Below are 16931 nucleotides of genomic sequence, written 5' to 3' on the forward strand. Positions count from 1 at the left end.
GGGTGTTGTGACGTATATCATATGCGTCGAGAGCAGCGAAGAGCTGTAGTTCACAAAGCGGCCTCACATAAAACCTAAAATTATCAATCTTCTTCACGAAAATGTTTAGTTTTCTTTGCATGAAAAATTATCAGTCAAATCCACAAACAACATATGTGTAATCCAGGTCATATAAAGACTGGGACCAGAAAATAATTATTTTCTCTCCATTGACACCCATTCATATTTTTCGATCTCATAGGTCCCATGAGCTCTACCGGAAGAGGCGTGACTTCGCCACTCTATTGATCTGATGGGAGACCTCATCAGTGAACAGCCTGCCCAGGATGTTCCAGGTCACCCTCTTCACATCCTGGCCTCCAATGGTGGCCAAAGATGAAATCTAAAAGGCAAAGACATCTTTTTTAAATAGACAGGTAGGTAAACATTCCTGAGGTTAGTTGCATTTAAAATGTTTTTGTTTCCGTTGAAAGCTTCCAGAAATGTAGAAATACTGAAAAAATATATACTTGGCTCACATCCTCATGGACCTGTGCCACCTTTACACACAATGTCAAACCAGGGAGATTGTCACTCACTGACTGTCCACTCGGAAAAGGCGGTTCAGGACAGGCCTGTTCAGGGCTGCTTAAATAGAATATTTGCAATAATCATGGGCAATCAATAAACCTAATGGCACCATTCAGATTAAGTAAGAAAACTCACCACTCTCTGTCGAGCTGGGCCATTTGACGGTTCCTTTAAAAACATTTCAAATGCCTCCACTGCCTCCAATTGTTCCAGGGGAAACTGAATGCGGTCTGGCATCTCCGCATCTGGCCCCGGGGTGCTGTTCATCCTACTGGTGAGCAGGTTCACCTTAGCCACAAGCTGGTCATTTTGCTGTTTGATGGTTTCCAGCAAGCTAAGGATTTGGAACTCGGCCGCTGTTGACAAACATGAAATATAGCTCAAATGTAGTGTATCACATATATCACGTTTCAGTGTTTATCCTCATTGCTCATAATACCGACATAAGCTATTGACATTAATTAATGACAAAAGTTATAGACAAAGTTTGAGGAAAATATGTGATGGTTGTCAGAATTTTTTCCAAAATCTGTGGCACAGAATGACCCCTCCAGTATTTTAGGGTTATTACTCACCAGAGCAGGGAATGGTATCAGCCATTCTTCCCCCTCGCCATGTTGGTCTGTAGGCCAGGCTTGAAGATGACTCCATGTTGAGGGCTGGTGCCGGGGGTGGAGGGAGTTGAGGAGGGACTGCCGTTCCTGGCCCATAGTGAGGTGGGCTGTGTGCGAGAGTCATCTGTTAACCATGACTGATAATACCAATAGGGCCTTTCTATTCATTAATATTTCAGTTTTCAATATATCAGTCCCTACCTTGAGTAACTCTCTGCATGTTAAATGCGGGTGCAGGGAGTTGAGAGGATATAGGGTGATGCAGTCCTGCCCTATGCTGAGATGCTAAGGGAAATAAAATTGTATTAAATGTTTGATCTGTTAACCATGGTAGGCTGCGAGCTACGGGGCCAAACAATGGTAAAACAAAAAATCTCTGGTCATGCTGAACATTAATTTGTATGTTTCATTTTGGTATGCACTACCTATTTCAACCCCATGAATGGATTGACAATGTGTTTCAATACAATTTGATACTGATAAATCATTAATTTAATATTACATGCTGGATGCTAAGACTTTTCAGACTTTTCACAATATTGCATGAATGCAGAAGTTTTTAGCTGACAAAATATTTGGCTGAGATTTTGAAAGTTGCAATTTCAATAGAGTATGCAGAAGTTATTATCAGTATTTACCTAGACAGTTTTCTCCAGGTTGAGGAGCAGCGAATCTACTGCCTGGCACTCGGCGAGATGGTGGAGCTGGAGGAATGGATACACGGTGAGGGGAATATCTTTAGTACTACGAATGTTAACCATATCTCTAATATATTTGTTATTAATGCCGCGTTTCCACTGCAGGGTGCGGAACGGATCGGATCGCAAAGGGGCGGTAGGGAGGGGGCGGTATAGCCCAGCTCAGTTCCGAGGTCGCGTTTCCACTGCCGACAGTACCCTTGGTGGTAGGCCGGATGTCGATCGCCGCGGCAGCTACATAAACATCGTAAACAACGTCTTCCTCCGCAAGAATGCAGACGAACGTCTCCACCTCCTTGTTCGCCCAAGCAAGCTTTTTACGCGACATGTTAATTGTAAAGAATAATACCTCGAGGCTACTGTTTGTTTGTTTTTATCCCCGCGTCACCCGGAAGTGACGATTCTGTCGACCAATCAACGGAGGGGGGGTGTAGCTAGAATTCCAGGGTACCCTTTCAGGCGTCTGGTCTCGTTTTGGGTACCGCAAAATGGGGTCGGAACGGGTACGGCAAAGTCCGGGTCACGCCCACTTTTGGCGGTGGAAACGCGATCCGACCCGCACCTTTGCGATCCGATCCGTTCCGCACCCTGCAGTGGAAATGCGCCATAAGATGTTAAGAGATTATTCCTTACTCGGCAATTGGCTTGGGCTTCGAACTGGTAGTGCTTCGAACTGAGACACTACGTCACCATTTTCCACTTCTTCTTCGCTCTGGTCAGAGTCTCCAAAAGGATGGCTGTTAAGTAACCGTATCATTAGGGTTATTGCAATCTCAAAATTGCCAAATATACATATAGGTCAAGCATCTCTGGTCTATTTTTGAATGCTACGGGAAAAAAACCTTTCTATTACTGTAGAAACATGACAAAAACAAGACAGAACACACTTACACTGGCTTCCTGTTCCTTTTATCTGGCAGCTCAACCTCATGCTCAAGCTCTGCCTCAGATTGCAGATCTGAGGTGTTGCAGCCATTCTGATACTGCTTCAAGATTATCATGGCATCTTTGTAGTTGTCTAGAATTTAAATTATGTTAAAATGAACATGAGTTTCAAATTAGCTGTAGCGCTGCACAGAATATTATTATTATTGATGATGATGATGATGATGTCTCAGGTCTCTCTCTTACAAGAGAGACCTGGCCAAGAATAGTATAAATGAAACAATGCAAGGCAAAGACAATTTCATGTGCATTTTTTCAGAACATATACAGAATAGGTTATCCCAAGCAGAAGGAGAAGCAACCATGAAATTATATTTAAACAAGAATTTTATGAATTGGCATACCACAAGTTCGGACAACATTGACGTTGTATCTTGGCCAGTTTGGCTCTGGTTTCTCCTCATTAAGAGCTGCCCTTTTCACCCTTTCAGTGCTTTTATAGCTGGGCCAGTACGCCATCCCGTCATCGTACCATTCATTTGGGACAACAGCAATGTCCCCGTTTATTAGGAATTTGATGAGATGAAAAGGCATCCTTAATGCAGAAAGAAAGAAAAGGGGTATTTATTCATCGTCAAAGAAATAAAAAAATAAAGCATGCACAAGTGTACAGTGTTTACAAATAAGCAAGTAAAGTAAAAAAAAAAAAAGAAAAGACAGTAAAATGTATTATTGATCATTGTTTCTACTGTTGTATTTAAATAAACAAATTGTTGAATGATGGTGTTGTCTGTTTCATTGCTACAAACTAGACAAGAACATAGAAATAGAGATTTGATTCATGATGTATTAGTCAAGCTTAAGTATATGATTTATCCGATGTCAGGCGATATACGTTTTGGGTGGGTTTTTGGTTGATTGAAAGGTTTTCAGTCTATAGTTCAGCTGGAAATTGTTTGAATGTATTCAAACTTGATCACATTAGCTATTTGTTGCCATTTTCTGCAGGAAATGCATTGTGTAGTTATTATTAGTAGTCGTAGTAGTAGTAGTATCATCAGGGTGCGATTTGCCGGTGGGGATGGTGGGGATTATCCCCCCCTCTGGTTTACACGTCCTACCCTCTGCTGAATTATTTTTATCCTCGGTGGGGATAAAAATTATCCCCCCCACCCAAAGTATTTTCACCATTACATCGTAATAATTAACAACCAAAATACACAGGGTCCGTCTTCATTTTGATTGTGCTGTGATTGAGGCGTCGCGCGTGAGCGCAGGCTGGATGACAACGGGATAATCTCTGCCGCCGCCGCTCTAAATCCATCAAACTGGCCATCTGATAAAGACGAGCGCATCCTCTACGGCGATGAAAAACTTCTCGCCATACACAAAACTCTTGCTGTTGAGGCCGCAACCAGTCCCATACTCCTGAAGGAGTTCGATGAGTTTAAATGTCACAGGAGAGAGCATGCGCAAAGTTCTCACCGCTGTCTCCACGCTCCTAGTGTGCACAGCCGAGTGTGAAAGAGGTTTCAGCGCCATAAACCACATTCTTGCAGATGGCAGAAACAGAATGAATGTGTCCACACTGCACAATCTGCTTTTCATCTCTGTAAATGCACCAGATGTTGCTTCCTTCCCGGCCCGCAGATTTGCAGAGATGTGGTTGAAGCAGGGTCACCACGCTGCTATCGATCCGCCAACAGGAAAGCAAAAAAAAGAGGCTGAAGTGCGTCATCAGAGCGGACTGTTTTCGTAGTCTGACCTATAGTCTACCCGATTAACCCATAAAATAAAAAAAAAACGTCTTGACAGCACATTGTGGTATTTCATATTTTCTGTTGAACTGATATCGGGAAAAAATATATATATTTTTTTATTTGGCACATTTAAAAACAATTTTAGCTATGAGAAAATATTTCTGCAAATGCAGTGGTTAAGTTCACGTTCAAAATAGGCCTACCGCCTACGTTATGAAGCCTAAGTGTAAGGTTTAGATACACAAGGTCACAAGATCAACTGTTTTCATAAGTTTTCACACTGTTGTGTGGTTATTTTTCCTGAATAAAATGTCTCTCAAAATTATCCCCCCCTCTGGTTTTTTCACAAATCGCACCCTGAGTATCATTATTTGTTCTATGGCCAAGCGCTCCAACTGCTAGAAAATATGTAAGCAACATTACATTTTAACAAACCAAAAAGTATCTTACTTGATGAAGCGAACCCAGCAAAAGGCAATTGTAGGGGACGGTCAAATCAGTCAAATCCAGATGCTGCAGAACACACAAAATAGAAGATGGGGACCAAGTACCATACAGTAGCATAAGAAATCAGAAACGGGCGCAAATACCCACTAGTTGTATGAACCGAATCCCTTCACTTGATTTAAGCCATTTAACTGCATTTTCTGCAGGAAATGCTCCAACTGCTAGAAGATGTGTCAGCAACATTACATTTTAAGAAACCAGAAAGTATCTTACTTGATTAAGCGAACAGTCAATGGGCAACAGTCAAATCCAGATGCTGCAGAACACACAAAATAGAAGATGGGGACCAAGTTCCATACAGTAGCATAGGAAATCAGAAACAGGCGCAACTACCCATTAGTTGTCTGAACCGACTTAAACAGTGATTAAAATGGCAAATTTTCATTTTAAAGAGGATGGCAGATAACCACTGCCAAACTTGAGACCAAACTTGCCAAAATGTTAACTTGCTGCGATCTATTTGTATGGTACGCATGCCTGGAATTTCGTGATATGAGGGGCAAGGCCACTTGGCCTGCAGCGGGGGGATTTTTTTGAGGGCACAAAGGCCACATGCGAGGGCATCAAGGCCATAACATGATTTTGATTTCACTAATAGACAAATGCATTCCTCAAAGCATTAACGCCTTGTTAATAAACAGTCTAACACTTCTGCATCTTGAAGAGCCCTTTTGTGATAATTCTTCAAATCTTTTTCAAAAGGAAAAAGTTGAGTGAATTTGTTTAATTTTGTTAAATGTTAAAATTGTCTATAAGATTAGAATTAGAATTAAGTAATATATATTTTCTAATTACACATAATTAAGATTATTTCAAAATGATAATAACTCTCCCTCTGCCGTCATGGGGGTCGCCATGTGTTGCAAGATTCCGGCCCAATCTAGCAACACTGGCGGACAAGCAGTTTTATTTGTTCAGAAATGCTTGAAAAAATGTAACTTTTATGGAGATACCGCATTAGGCCTACTTGGTCAATAAAAGAGCTAAGCTACTCAAAAGATATTTTATTCAGAGACGCTTACGATCATAAGTATAATAGGCCTATCTCACGAAAATCGGAAATGACGTCACACCGGGTAAACATTCTTCCGGCGTAGTCATTTTTGTATTGCCGTCAATGCAAAAATGGATCGTTTCTTCGCCACTTCCCTGGTGGGTATTCCCAAATTGCGATTCGAAGATGTGCAGAAGATTGTGGAGACACACTCAGCAACACCACAGCCCAGGCTGACAAAGGGGTACAAGTTTTTTGTGGAGGAGTTTGTACACAATTATCAAGGTAAGTTGTCTAAGGTGTTTTGTTGTTGTCAGTAGGCTACTCAATGGCCGCCTTGCTCATTCATGTTTTGTGATGACAAGCAAACCATTTACGATCCATATAAATCGTCAGAAATATTGTCTGTGTGTGAAATGTGTGTAAAATGATCATATTTGTTACGTGTAGACTATAATATTATGAATATAATTAGCCATGGTGGCTATGAAGTCTCCGTGTGTAGCGTTAGCATTTTAGCATTAGTTTAGCCAAGGATAGGTTCAGCTAGTTATTTGCTGACCAGTTTTCTTCCGATCAGCGACATATTATTAACATTATGTACATGCTAAGTGTCAAATATAGTTGATGGAAAGGTGGTAGTGAGAGGTAGATGCAACCGCTCGATGAGGAGCCCCACATACTACAGGTTTCTGCTGAGTTAGGGCCCGTTGGCCCAAGTCTGTTAGTTTTGATAGTCTGTCTGGACTAACAACTGCAGTTGCAGTTTTCCTCTTCTTCTGAAGTTCAGATCATTTTCATTGTTCTTTCTTACAAACAGTAGCGTGCTTAAGACTTGGCCCACCTAGCTTGCTGCAATGTTGTGGCTGTACAGAGTAGACCTATGTATTTTTCTTCCTCTTCATTAAGGCACAAGCCGTAAATAAAGGAAATGTGTTGAGTGCATTAAAAGGACAAACATCTGGGCTAGTTCATGTTATAACATTGCTAAAACAACAGATGTAATGGTGGCCCAAGAGTTTTGCACGGAACTGTACATGGCTTTTCTGCGGTTGCAGGCTCCTTGCCAGTTTCCAATGGCCTTATATCAAGGTCCTACCTACTAAGTTCAGTAACTCAATTCTTATGGTGTTCACAGATCACCCTGGAGGCTGTTGGACAACTGGGTCTCTCAGAGCTGTAGCTGTGCTGCGGGCAAAGGCTTCTGTAGCCATATAACCGCTCTGCTGTTCCAGACAGCGCATTATGTGCAGCTGGGCCTTGATGTGGTTCCACCTTCCCTGGCCTGTACCAGTCAACCACAGATGTGGCATCGACCTCGAACCCATGTGTGCTGTTGTGTCCTCTGTTCAAATCATACACTTCAGTATTTGTCTAGAGTATATGCATTTCCTTTTTTTTTTTTATCCCAGCGTACTCGGTGACCCAAGCGTACTCGGTTGCTAGGCGACGCCAAAGACGTTGGTCTTTGGCGGACTATTTCTCTGCTAATCAACACTACGAATGCTGGTAACAGATAAATTGTAAAAAGACACACCGTGTGAAGTTATTTTTTTCGTTTTGGCAAGTAGCCGTGTAATAAGCGGGATAATGTATAGAACGTCGCCGGTCATTATCGAAAATAAGCCACCAGCACCACCTTCAGGGTGAAGCAAGCCGTTCGCCCTGTCGGGGCTTATTTTCCCGATGACCGGCGTTTTATACATAACAGCGACACATTAAAACAGAACAGACCAACCCTAACCCTAACCCAATGAAGGATAACTTAACTTAACTACCATAACATATTCTGCCGAAATTGCTTTTCCATTTTAAATCAAATAGGCTACAGACTGACATGATTATCGCCTCTCAGCTAACAATAGCCTGGTGCAAAAAATGATAGCTTAACTGAAAAATTATTTAGTCCTACTGCTAGTCCTAATATCAAACAACGTCATTACAATCATACGTAGCCTAAATGATGATTAAAAAAACACAAAGGCCAATGTTTACTGTGAATGTCGCAATATAGGCCTATCAATAAATAATTAGGCCTACATAAATAAATCAAAATCAATAATAAATCATGCTTACGTAACGCAACCGTGTTCCAGCAAAGAAAGAAAGTCTCAACTGATCGATCTGCTCTTATAGGCTTTCAACGGGTTGGCGCGTCCGCGTTCGCGGATCAGACACGGGTCCGACACGGGTCCGCTCAGGATCCGCAATATATCAACAAATAAATCAAATGATAATAATAAATCAATAATAAATCATACTTACGCAACCGTGTTCCAGCAAAGAAAATCTCAAATGATATCATCGTCTCGGCTCTTGGTGATAGGCTTTCAAACGCAGAGGCGGACAGAGTACACAGCTTCCTACTTGAGTAAAAGTACAGATACCCCTTGCTAAATTTTACTCAAGTACAAGTAAAAGTACTACAGTCAGATGTCTACTTAAGTAAAAGTACTGAAGTACTTGTTTTTAAAAGTACTTGAGTATCAAGAGTTCAAGAGTATGTTTTCTAAATATTGCATTACTACTGCCACAGTGCTTACATTTATGTATAGAAACGTCCTGCATGGAGTTATGAAAAATGTTAACACCTTGGAGAATGTAAAAGGAATTGAAAGTAAAATCAAGTAATTTTCATCTTTTTACCATGGCAATAGCACAATAGTATACAGTATAACAGTATACGTCAAGAACATAAAAACAATTGCTCAGCTTACATAAATATGCAATATCAGAAAAGAAAATTCAGCTAACAATTCTATGTATGTGTGAGTTTCTCAGTTTTTTTATCAATCAAATCAACAATCGTCTCTCATCTAATTCTGACCATGGAGTTGGCTTTGGCGGAAAACGAAGGTGATTGCTGATAGGCTGAAGGCTGTCCTAATCAGTTTGAGAGGGAATCATGTTTGAGAGGGAAACAACAAATTGAGGGTTTCCGTGATTTTTCTTTTCTCCTTTTATTTTTTATTTTTCAGAAGGAGTAACGGGTACTCACGGTCATGGATAGAAATGTAACGGAGTAAAGAGTAGGCCTACAATATTTGCCTCTCAAATGTACTTGAGTAAAGTCATGAGTACTCCCAAAAAATGATACTTGAGTAAAGTACAGATCCCTCAAAATTGTACTTAAGTACTGTACTCAAGTAAATGTACTCCGTTACTGTCCGGCTCTGTTCAAACGTTATGGCGCGTCCGCGTTCGCGGATCCGACACGGGTCCTCTAGGCGGCGCCAAAACGGATGTGACAGTAAAGCCCCGTGCCCACTACATGCGTCCCACAATGCATTGTACGCGCAATGCATTGTGGATCCGTCCGTTCCGTTGGAGCCGTCGGCTCAGTCATGGCTCAGTCAAAAAGTTGAAAAATGTTCAACTTTTTCGGCAGCGACGGATCCGTCATCCAATCAGATCGCGTATGCAAATGTAAGCACTGTGACGCGACTCGGGCTCTGACGATACTGGAAAGCGGGAAAGCGGGTCATCTTGCATCGCAACAAGCAGGAAGTAGCGGGAAGAACCCGGCGAAGCGATTTGATTGGCTGACGGATGCCTCTGCAAAGACTACTCCCCCTTCAGTCAGCCACACCTTCCCACATCAGTCAACGGACGCATGTAGTGGGCATGTAGGGTAACGCCCCGTGCCCACTACCTCCGTCAGTTGACCGTTGCCCATTGACTTTGAATGGGGACGGACGCGCAATGCATTGTGGATCCGTCCGTTCAGTTGGAGCGTTCGCCACCGTCAGAAAGTTGAAAAATGTTCAACTTTTTCGGCAGCGACGGTTCCGTCATCCAATCAGATCGCGTATGCAAATTTAAGCACTGTGACGCGACTCGGGCTCTGACGATACTGGAAAGCGGGTCATCTTGCCTCGCAACAAGCAGGAAGAAGCGGGAAGAACCCGGCGAAGCGATTTGATTGGCTGACGGATGCCTCTGCAAAGACTATCCGTCAGCCACGCCTTCCCACGTCCGTTGACTGACGGTGCAGTGGCCACGAGGCGTTACGCGGGTTTGGTGACTCCTATGCGGATCCGCATAGGAGTCTACTGCTGTGTGGGTAGGGAGCCTTTTGGGATGGATCTGGCACTACTTCTGGGTCCCTTGAATCGAGGGATCCGTCCACAGCCCGCTTAAACAGCTGCAATACCAGGCTTGGCCTCTGAGCACTGGTGGATTGCGGAAGTATGCACTGTTCCCGGGGGCTTGAGGTATACCCATACTGCCTTGCGCACCATTTCATTACGCGCTGCTAGGCAGCATGGATTGGGGCAGAGCAAATTTACATGTTGTGACTGTCTTGAGTTTGTGTATGCATTTTATTATTTGTATTAATAGAACATTATGGCTCCATCAAAAGCAAAGTACACCTGCCATTTACAGTTTTCATTTATACTATCCTAGACATCTTTATTCTTATTTACATAGGCCTACAGTAGGCCTGATTTCCTCTGAATGTTTAAATAAATAAATTCCCTGTCCATGTCAGATCCCTGTCCATCATACTCCTGTTGTTGTCTTCCTGCACACCTGACTGCCTCCTCCATCGATTGCGGCCACAGCCCTCTTCCTGTACAATATTTCATGTTAAATACATTTCAGGATCAAGTTTGAGATTCCGTTTCAGTATTACTTGTTTTGAAACCTGACGTGATCATATCTGTCTTATTTATTGCACCCACGCATAATAGGTCCATGATACCATGTGGGGTCATTTCAGACTCCTTTGCTTCCTAACACCTTGTGAGTTCCCTGGGTACACCAGCTGATGGGTCTGTGCAAGGGCGTAGGAACCGGGGGGGACGGAGGGGACGTGTCCCCTCCAATTTTCGAGACAGGCGCATTTGTCCCCCCCAAAAATTATACCGCAAAATATATATATTTTTTTTTTATATTTTACTCGCTTTTATTTTGAAAGCGCAACACAGCGTCTTGTCACCTGCCCCATGTATGGCAGCGCGTAGGGTTGGGGGCGGTTGGAAGTTATAAGGACTTCAGGCTGGAAACGCCTTCGAATCGCTGCCTAGAAGAATAGTTGCCTGCTTTCCATCGGGGACGTAAGCGCCGCTGTCACCGCTGCTGATCGCTGCCAGCCTGCAACTCTAATCGCGTGATCTCGTGATCTCGCGTGAATACGGTTGTCTCGCAAGACAGCCATAAGCTGCCGCATCCCATCAACGGCTCAGACTGTTTGAGATGCGGGTGTCTGCAGCTAACGCAACAGGTTAGAGCTGTTAAAATGAAAAGACGGCAGTAGAATAGCAGAGAAGTTTTAGTGTCCTCCGCAGGCTCAAAACCTGGCTCCGGTCCACAATGTCTCAAAACAGACTCAACCATGTTGCTGTCTGTCATGTCCATCAGGATAGACTTGACTTACTGACAAGAAGTCAATTTGCAAGCATTTCGTGGCTGCAAATGACAGGAGAAGAAAACATTTTGTCTCTTTTGCCTAGGCCATAGTTTTTCAACCTTTTGTGTGTCACGGCACGTTTGACACTGTTGGATAACACTACAGTGCTATCTAGCTTTTATTTGTATCAGTTCTACACACTAATTTATATTTATCAGTTCATTACATCCATTCTAATGTCGTTTTCGTTTGCCTTCACACACCAATCAGTTAGTGGAAATGTTCGAATAATATCACATAGGCCTACTCGAGATTAAAAACAAGTTACATTTACGTTTACATTTAGGGCATTTAGCAGCCGCTTTTATCCAAAGCTACTTACAATAAGTACATTTGTCATAAGAAGTGCATCAATATATCGCTGTCGGTACAGAAAGGATGTTGATAGAACCGTTGGTGTATATGTTAAAATTCTTGATGCTGTTTTTCCCTTTAACCTTAACCTTTGCCTGTGTGTTCATTGAGGCATAAGATAGTCTACAACTAAGAAAAGAAAAGGTATTCAGAAAATACAAATTCAAATTTAGATCAATATTTTTCACATGTTATTTATCAGTCTACAAAACTGTATGATAAGGCCTGCAATTAAATAATTGATTTGATATGTATCAGTTCAATACTGCCATTCAAAATGTGTTTTCCTTTACAAATGTATATTTTTAGAATAATAAAATACATTTGTGAATGTTTTGCAGTGTAGTTCATTTATGACATATTTCTCTTCGAACCATCAATGAATCTGTCAGGTTTCCGATATGTGTCCCCTCCAATGTTAAACACGTTCCTACGCCCCTGGGTCTGTGTATATATTGGCATTTGATTCTCGTTTCAGAAACAGAAATATATTAAAAAACGAGTGGTAATTATGATTTCTGTTTTAACATTCAAAAAGGTATATACAAGGTGCTTTTCTTATAAAGTCAAAAAGGGGCAAACTAATCAAAAATAATAATTGTTAAACATATAGAGAATCATCAGGGGATTAGTAACCTGTACTTCCATGGTCGGCAAACAATGCGACTGCGATAGCTCAGACCTATGATGCTACAATGCTAACAATGCTAAAAAACAAGAACATTTCTGCATCCGGTACGTCGTGAAGTAGGGCGTGGCTAGGGACCCATGAAGCGGAAGCATATCTCTCCTTGATGTTGCCCTGCGCCATTGAGCAGTTTGGTGAATTTAATGATTTGTTTCCGTGACCCAGTTCGCGTGAGTCAGTTCGCCAAGAGGAATCATTTGTTTGTTTGTTTGTTCGTTCGTTCAGTCCAGTTTCCGGTTGCACTGAGTCTGACTGACTCAGCTGAGAACCGTGCAATGGCGTGCTGTCCATGAAGCGATTTACCGCTACCGGAAACCAGGCTGAACGAACAAAAGATTCGCGAACGACTCCTCCCAGTTCAGTCGAGTTTCCGGTGAATCGATTAACCGGAAACTCGACTGAACTGGGAGGAGTCGTTCGCGAATCAGTCTAGTTTCCGGTAGCGGTGGATCGCATCATGGAAAGCACGCCATTGCACGGTTCTCAGCTGAGTCTGTCAGACTCAGTGGAGTCAGTGCTACCGGAAACTTGTTCGTTCGTTCAGTCGAGTTTCCGGTGAATCGAATGGTGAACGAGACGAAGGAGGGAAAGGAACCGGTTTGGTTAGTTTCGAACCGGTTCGGTTCGTTCGTCCTAAAGACTCGTTCATTCGAACCGGTTTGTTCGCGAACGAGTCAACACTAGTACATAGGAATGAATGGGCGCCATTTTGGAATCCGTTGTCCATTTTATAATATGTCCATGGTATACCTATGCTAGGCTCGATGCGGCATTCTCCACCTCATCTTCTTTTTTTTGGTGGTCAACCAGTGCCACACAGTGGCCTTGAATATGTACTACAGCGTTTCTACATCTAGATCTTTTTTTGCAATGAGTCCATCTTTACGGAGAAATTCATGAAACACTGCCAAGGAATACGGAGGGGAAAAGATCATTTTCGCTCCTGTGGACGGGGCCCTAGACTCTGGGATATCTGTTAGGGCTCTAGGATACAAATTATAAATCAATGAACAATATTTGGCCTTGTTTTTGACAATCATCAAATGCATGACTGAAGCTTTGTTTGGATGTCGTGCAGTGATTAAAAGGTTATTTGATGTGGGAGACGGACTGCGGTCTGTTTAGGCATCAGGTCGAGGTCAAAAGTTCAAGACCTGTTGGTCAGTCGTTATCATTGATCAGGTCAATGACCGACCATCAAATGGTGGCCATTTTTTGTTTTCTGTGTTATTATTTTGTGGTTTGGGATAGCATTACAAGTTTGAAACTTGGAATATGGCTGTAAATAGTCTGTTTCTTTCCTTCAATTGCAGAGATGAATATGTGACCCTGAATAGGCCCCGGAAAAAGGTGCTGCGTGCACACCCCCAACTTCCCTCTAATCTCCAAGGTTATCTGGCCGCCCTGGTCAAGACATCCGCAAGGGAGGCGCAGATTATGGCAAGTTTAAAAAAAAAGGCAGGCCCTTTAGCCAGATGTGGGCGGCCGACTGGTGTTGGCTGCAGGACCTCCAGCAGCGTGGGCCATGGTGCAGAGGAACACCACATGGCCCTCCTGGAGCCGGCTGGTCTCTTTCCAGTTCAGAGCCTCGGCTTCACATGCGGACCGTACCACCAAAACACAACTCCTGTGGCATTTAGCTTTGTTTACAACACTAAAACATGTTGCTGGTCAGACAATACTCAGTTAGGCCTCTAGTCTAGGGAAACAAAGCAAGCCATTAACAACAAGTTCCATTTAAACAGCTTTAATCATTGGAATACAGAGCAACACGAAATGCATCCCGGTTATGATATATGACAAATAACACATGCACACAAACACACACACATGAATATATATATTAGAGCTGTCAAGCGATTAAAATATTTAATCGTGATTAATCGCATTAATGTCATAGTTAACTCACGATTAATCGCGATTAATCGCAAATTCTTTTGCTATGCTAAATATCCCTTGATTTTTTTGTCCCATAATTCTTCTCATTTTAATTATCTTATCAACATGGTGAAGTGCATCGGCTTGCCTTGTGCAAATGATTTTTTATTGATAACAACATTGGCATATACTGATCAAAACAGGACGATACAAAAAAAGAGCCTATAGTGCAATTAAACGACTGCTTTGAACAAATGTCATTTGAACATAGCAGTCAGGCTACTGCTTCTATGTTTTGAGCCAAAGAAAAAAAAAAAAAACTTTTTTTTTTTTTTAAATAAAACAATTGCGTTAATCGCGCGTTAATTCTTTAACGCCGTTAAAATTGGTTTGCGTTAACGCCGTTAATAACGCGTTTAACTGACAGCTCTAATATATATATATATATATGAGCTTGTTTAACTTATTGGATATCATTATTTTCTTATATGTAGTGGACAATTATTACAATGATACAGAATTTTTTTAAATATTTATATAGATTAGTGATTCCATTGTTACGACGGTTATTCAGGGTTGTTGCATGACTAGCAACAACAGAAGGGACGGATCCCTGTGGAGTAGAAGACAGGATGTACGTCATTCAGCATTTATACTGAAATTAAGTATAACATCTTGTGTTTCGTCTGCTTCCTAAACTTCAAAGCATTGCTAACATTTTATCATTCTGAATCAACCATTACCCACAGTTCAATATGTATTATTCATGGATCTATTCATACTACGAATCACATTTAGATGAAATAACTGAATATTTTCATCGGTAATGTAATTGCTGTAAGACCAGATATATCTTGGAAGTATTGTGTACTTACACATCCTGATTTTCTCCTGGAAAATAAAAAAGACATCATTAATGTTGAATAATGAAATCCATGAATTCAATGTTTGATATCTTAATGTACACATTACTGTTAAATAAGTAAATTAATTCATAAATTAATTTGCAAAAGTTTCTAATGGTTGGAATGATTTACAAGGGTGCCAATCAGCATCATTGAAGTGTATAACTAATGTATCATAATCGTTTACCTTCGAGGACGGTCGTCCAACCACATCCAGGACCTGTTTGAGTCCTCTTTTATTGTGAGGACATTTGAGCAGGCGGTCTTCGTAGTACAGGAGGTCCACAGAGAGAATGGTGGAGGCATCGTTCTTTATTCCCGGGCCACGGTAGTCACAATATTTAGGATCAAAGGTGTGATGCAGCAGCACCAGGATAACTGGCTTACCATCTGCAGGTTCTAAATCAAAAGGTCATTTGTTGAAGGCCAAGGAATTACTGCCAATTGTTGTACAATGTTGAAAGATGTTAACATAATGGAGCTTGATTTGTTTGATTTAAGCATGGATAGATCCTGTTTCGGTTTGATGGATGTGTTCAAACCTGGACATTTGTCTTGAGTCTCCTGGATGTCGATGCCAGGCCTGGTGCTGATCCGACAGAAGGCCAGGGTGAACTCACGTTTCTCCTTTGACACTTCAGTCTTGCCTTCCTTCTTGAGTTTGGTTGTAAATTCATTGGTCACAGCAGTGTCCCCATTGACAGTGTAAAACTTTCTCATGGTTCCGCCGCTAGAGATGATATCTATGGTCAGAAATGACAGCAAAGAAAGACTAGGAGGCATACATATCTTCAACATACATATTGGTTTCACTATCACACAAATTACTTCCTGCAGTTTTACTGGTCACTTCCTTACCATTCACACCTTGTGGAGCCGTTCTTAAACGAAGAGAAAAGAGAAGTATTAATGGAAGAGAACATCAATTCTACGTGGCAACAATGTTGTGACATGTAGGGATATGGACGCACACGCACGTTATTATGGATACATGAGTTGATCTCCCTTCTACATAAGGCTATACAATATATAATTAAATATAACAATAAAAACCTCGCCTTTTTTACCACACGAAGCATTAATCTGCGTTTCAGTGTGTTTGTGATAACAACCAGACAAAGGCGGAGGAAATCGTTTGCGGTCCTTGGCACTCCCTTTAAAATGTTTTAAGTAGACCTACATTAATGAAAACATTAATACGGACAAAACAGTCCTAAACATTGAGCCACTTACCCGATAGTTTCATAACATCTCTCTGCCATGATACTGCTCTGTCAAACTTTCGCTTTGCTTTAGCTTAATATGCTTTAGGTTTCGCTTTTGATCGTGTGTGTGTGTGTGTGTGTGTGTGTGTGTGTGTGTGTGTGTGTGTGTGTGTGTGTGTGTGTGTGTGTGTGCGTGCGTGCGTGCGTGCGTGCGTGTGTGTGTGTGTGTGTGACCTATGGTCAGTTCCACAGCGCCCCCTACGGTCAGAACCACAGAGCACCCTACGGTCAATACCACAGCGCCCCCTATGGTCAGTACCACAGCGCCCCCCTAAGGACAGTACCACAGCGCCCCCCGACGGTCAGTACCAGAGCGCCCCCCTACGGACAGTACCACAACGCCCCCCTACGGTCAGTACCACAGCGCCCCCTACGGAGAGTACCACACCTCCCCCATACC

At 42.1% G+C, this 16931-nt stretch overlaps 2 protein-coding genes across 6 annotated transcripts; both read right to left on the reverse strand.

The window, feature by feature from the left end:
- Positions 1–243: 243 nt before the first annotated feature.
- LOC115534604 (uncharacterized) lies at positions 244–3462 on the reverse strand. 2 transcript variants are annotated; one of them, XR_003974341.1, is made up of 8 exons: positions 3172–3462; positions 2774–2900; positions 2516–2619; positions 1823–1888; positions 1386–1469; positions 1146–1291; positions 706–926; positions 244–382 (listed from the first exon to the last, which is right to left on the reverse strand). XR_003974341.1 is itself a non-coding variant. In XM_030345698.1 (7 exons), the coding sequence occupies exons 1-7, from the start codon at positions 3359–3361 to the stop codon at positions 855–857; spliced, it is 789 nt and encodes a 262-aa protein (XP_030201558.1). In that variant the 5' UTR covers positions 3362–3462; the 3' UTR covers positions 244–854. The 2 variants fall into 2 exon arrangements, 1 of the variants encoding a protein (XP_030201558.1); XM_030345698.1 differs by having other exon boundaries at positions 244–926.
- A 10752-nt stretch (positions 3463–14214) lies between these two features.
- LOC115534200 (uncharacterized) lies at positions 14215–16639 on the reverse strand. 4 transcript variants are annotated; one of them, XM_030344982.1, is made up of 6 exons: positions 16500–16639; positions 16125–16147; positions 15809–16009; positions 15454–15665; positions 15237–15252; positions 14215–14974 (listed from the first exon to the last, which is right to left on the reverse strand). In XM_030344982.1, the coding sequence occupies exons 1-6, from the start codon at positions 16526–16528 to the stop codon at positions 14949–14951; spliced, it is 507 nt and encodes a 168-aa protein (XP_030200842.1). In that variant the 5' UTR covers positions 16529–16639; the 3' UTR covers positions 14215–14948. The 4 variants fall into 4 exon arrangements, with proteins under 4 accessions (XP_030200842.1, XP_030200846.1, XP_030200844.1 ...); XM_030344986.1 differs by having other exon boundaries at positions 15809–15996; positions 16500–16590; XM_030344984.1 differs by having other exon boundaries at positions 15809–16038; positions 16500–16563.
- Positions 16640–16931: the final 292 nt, after the last annotated feature.

The sequence above is a fragment of the Gadus morhua genome, chromosome 21, assembly GCF_902167405.1.
Source record: "Gadus morhua chromosome 21, gadMor3.0, whole genome shotgun sequence".
In the NCBI taxonomy this organism is placed as follows: Eukaryota; Metazoa; Chordata; class Actinopteri; order Gadiformes; family Gadidae; genus Gadus; species Gadus morhua.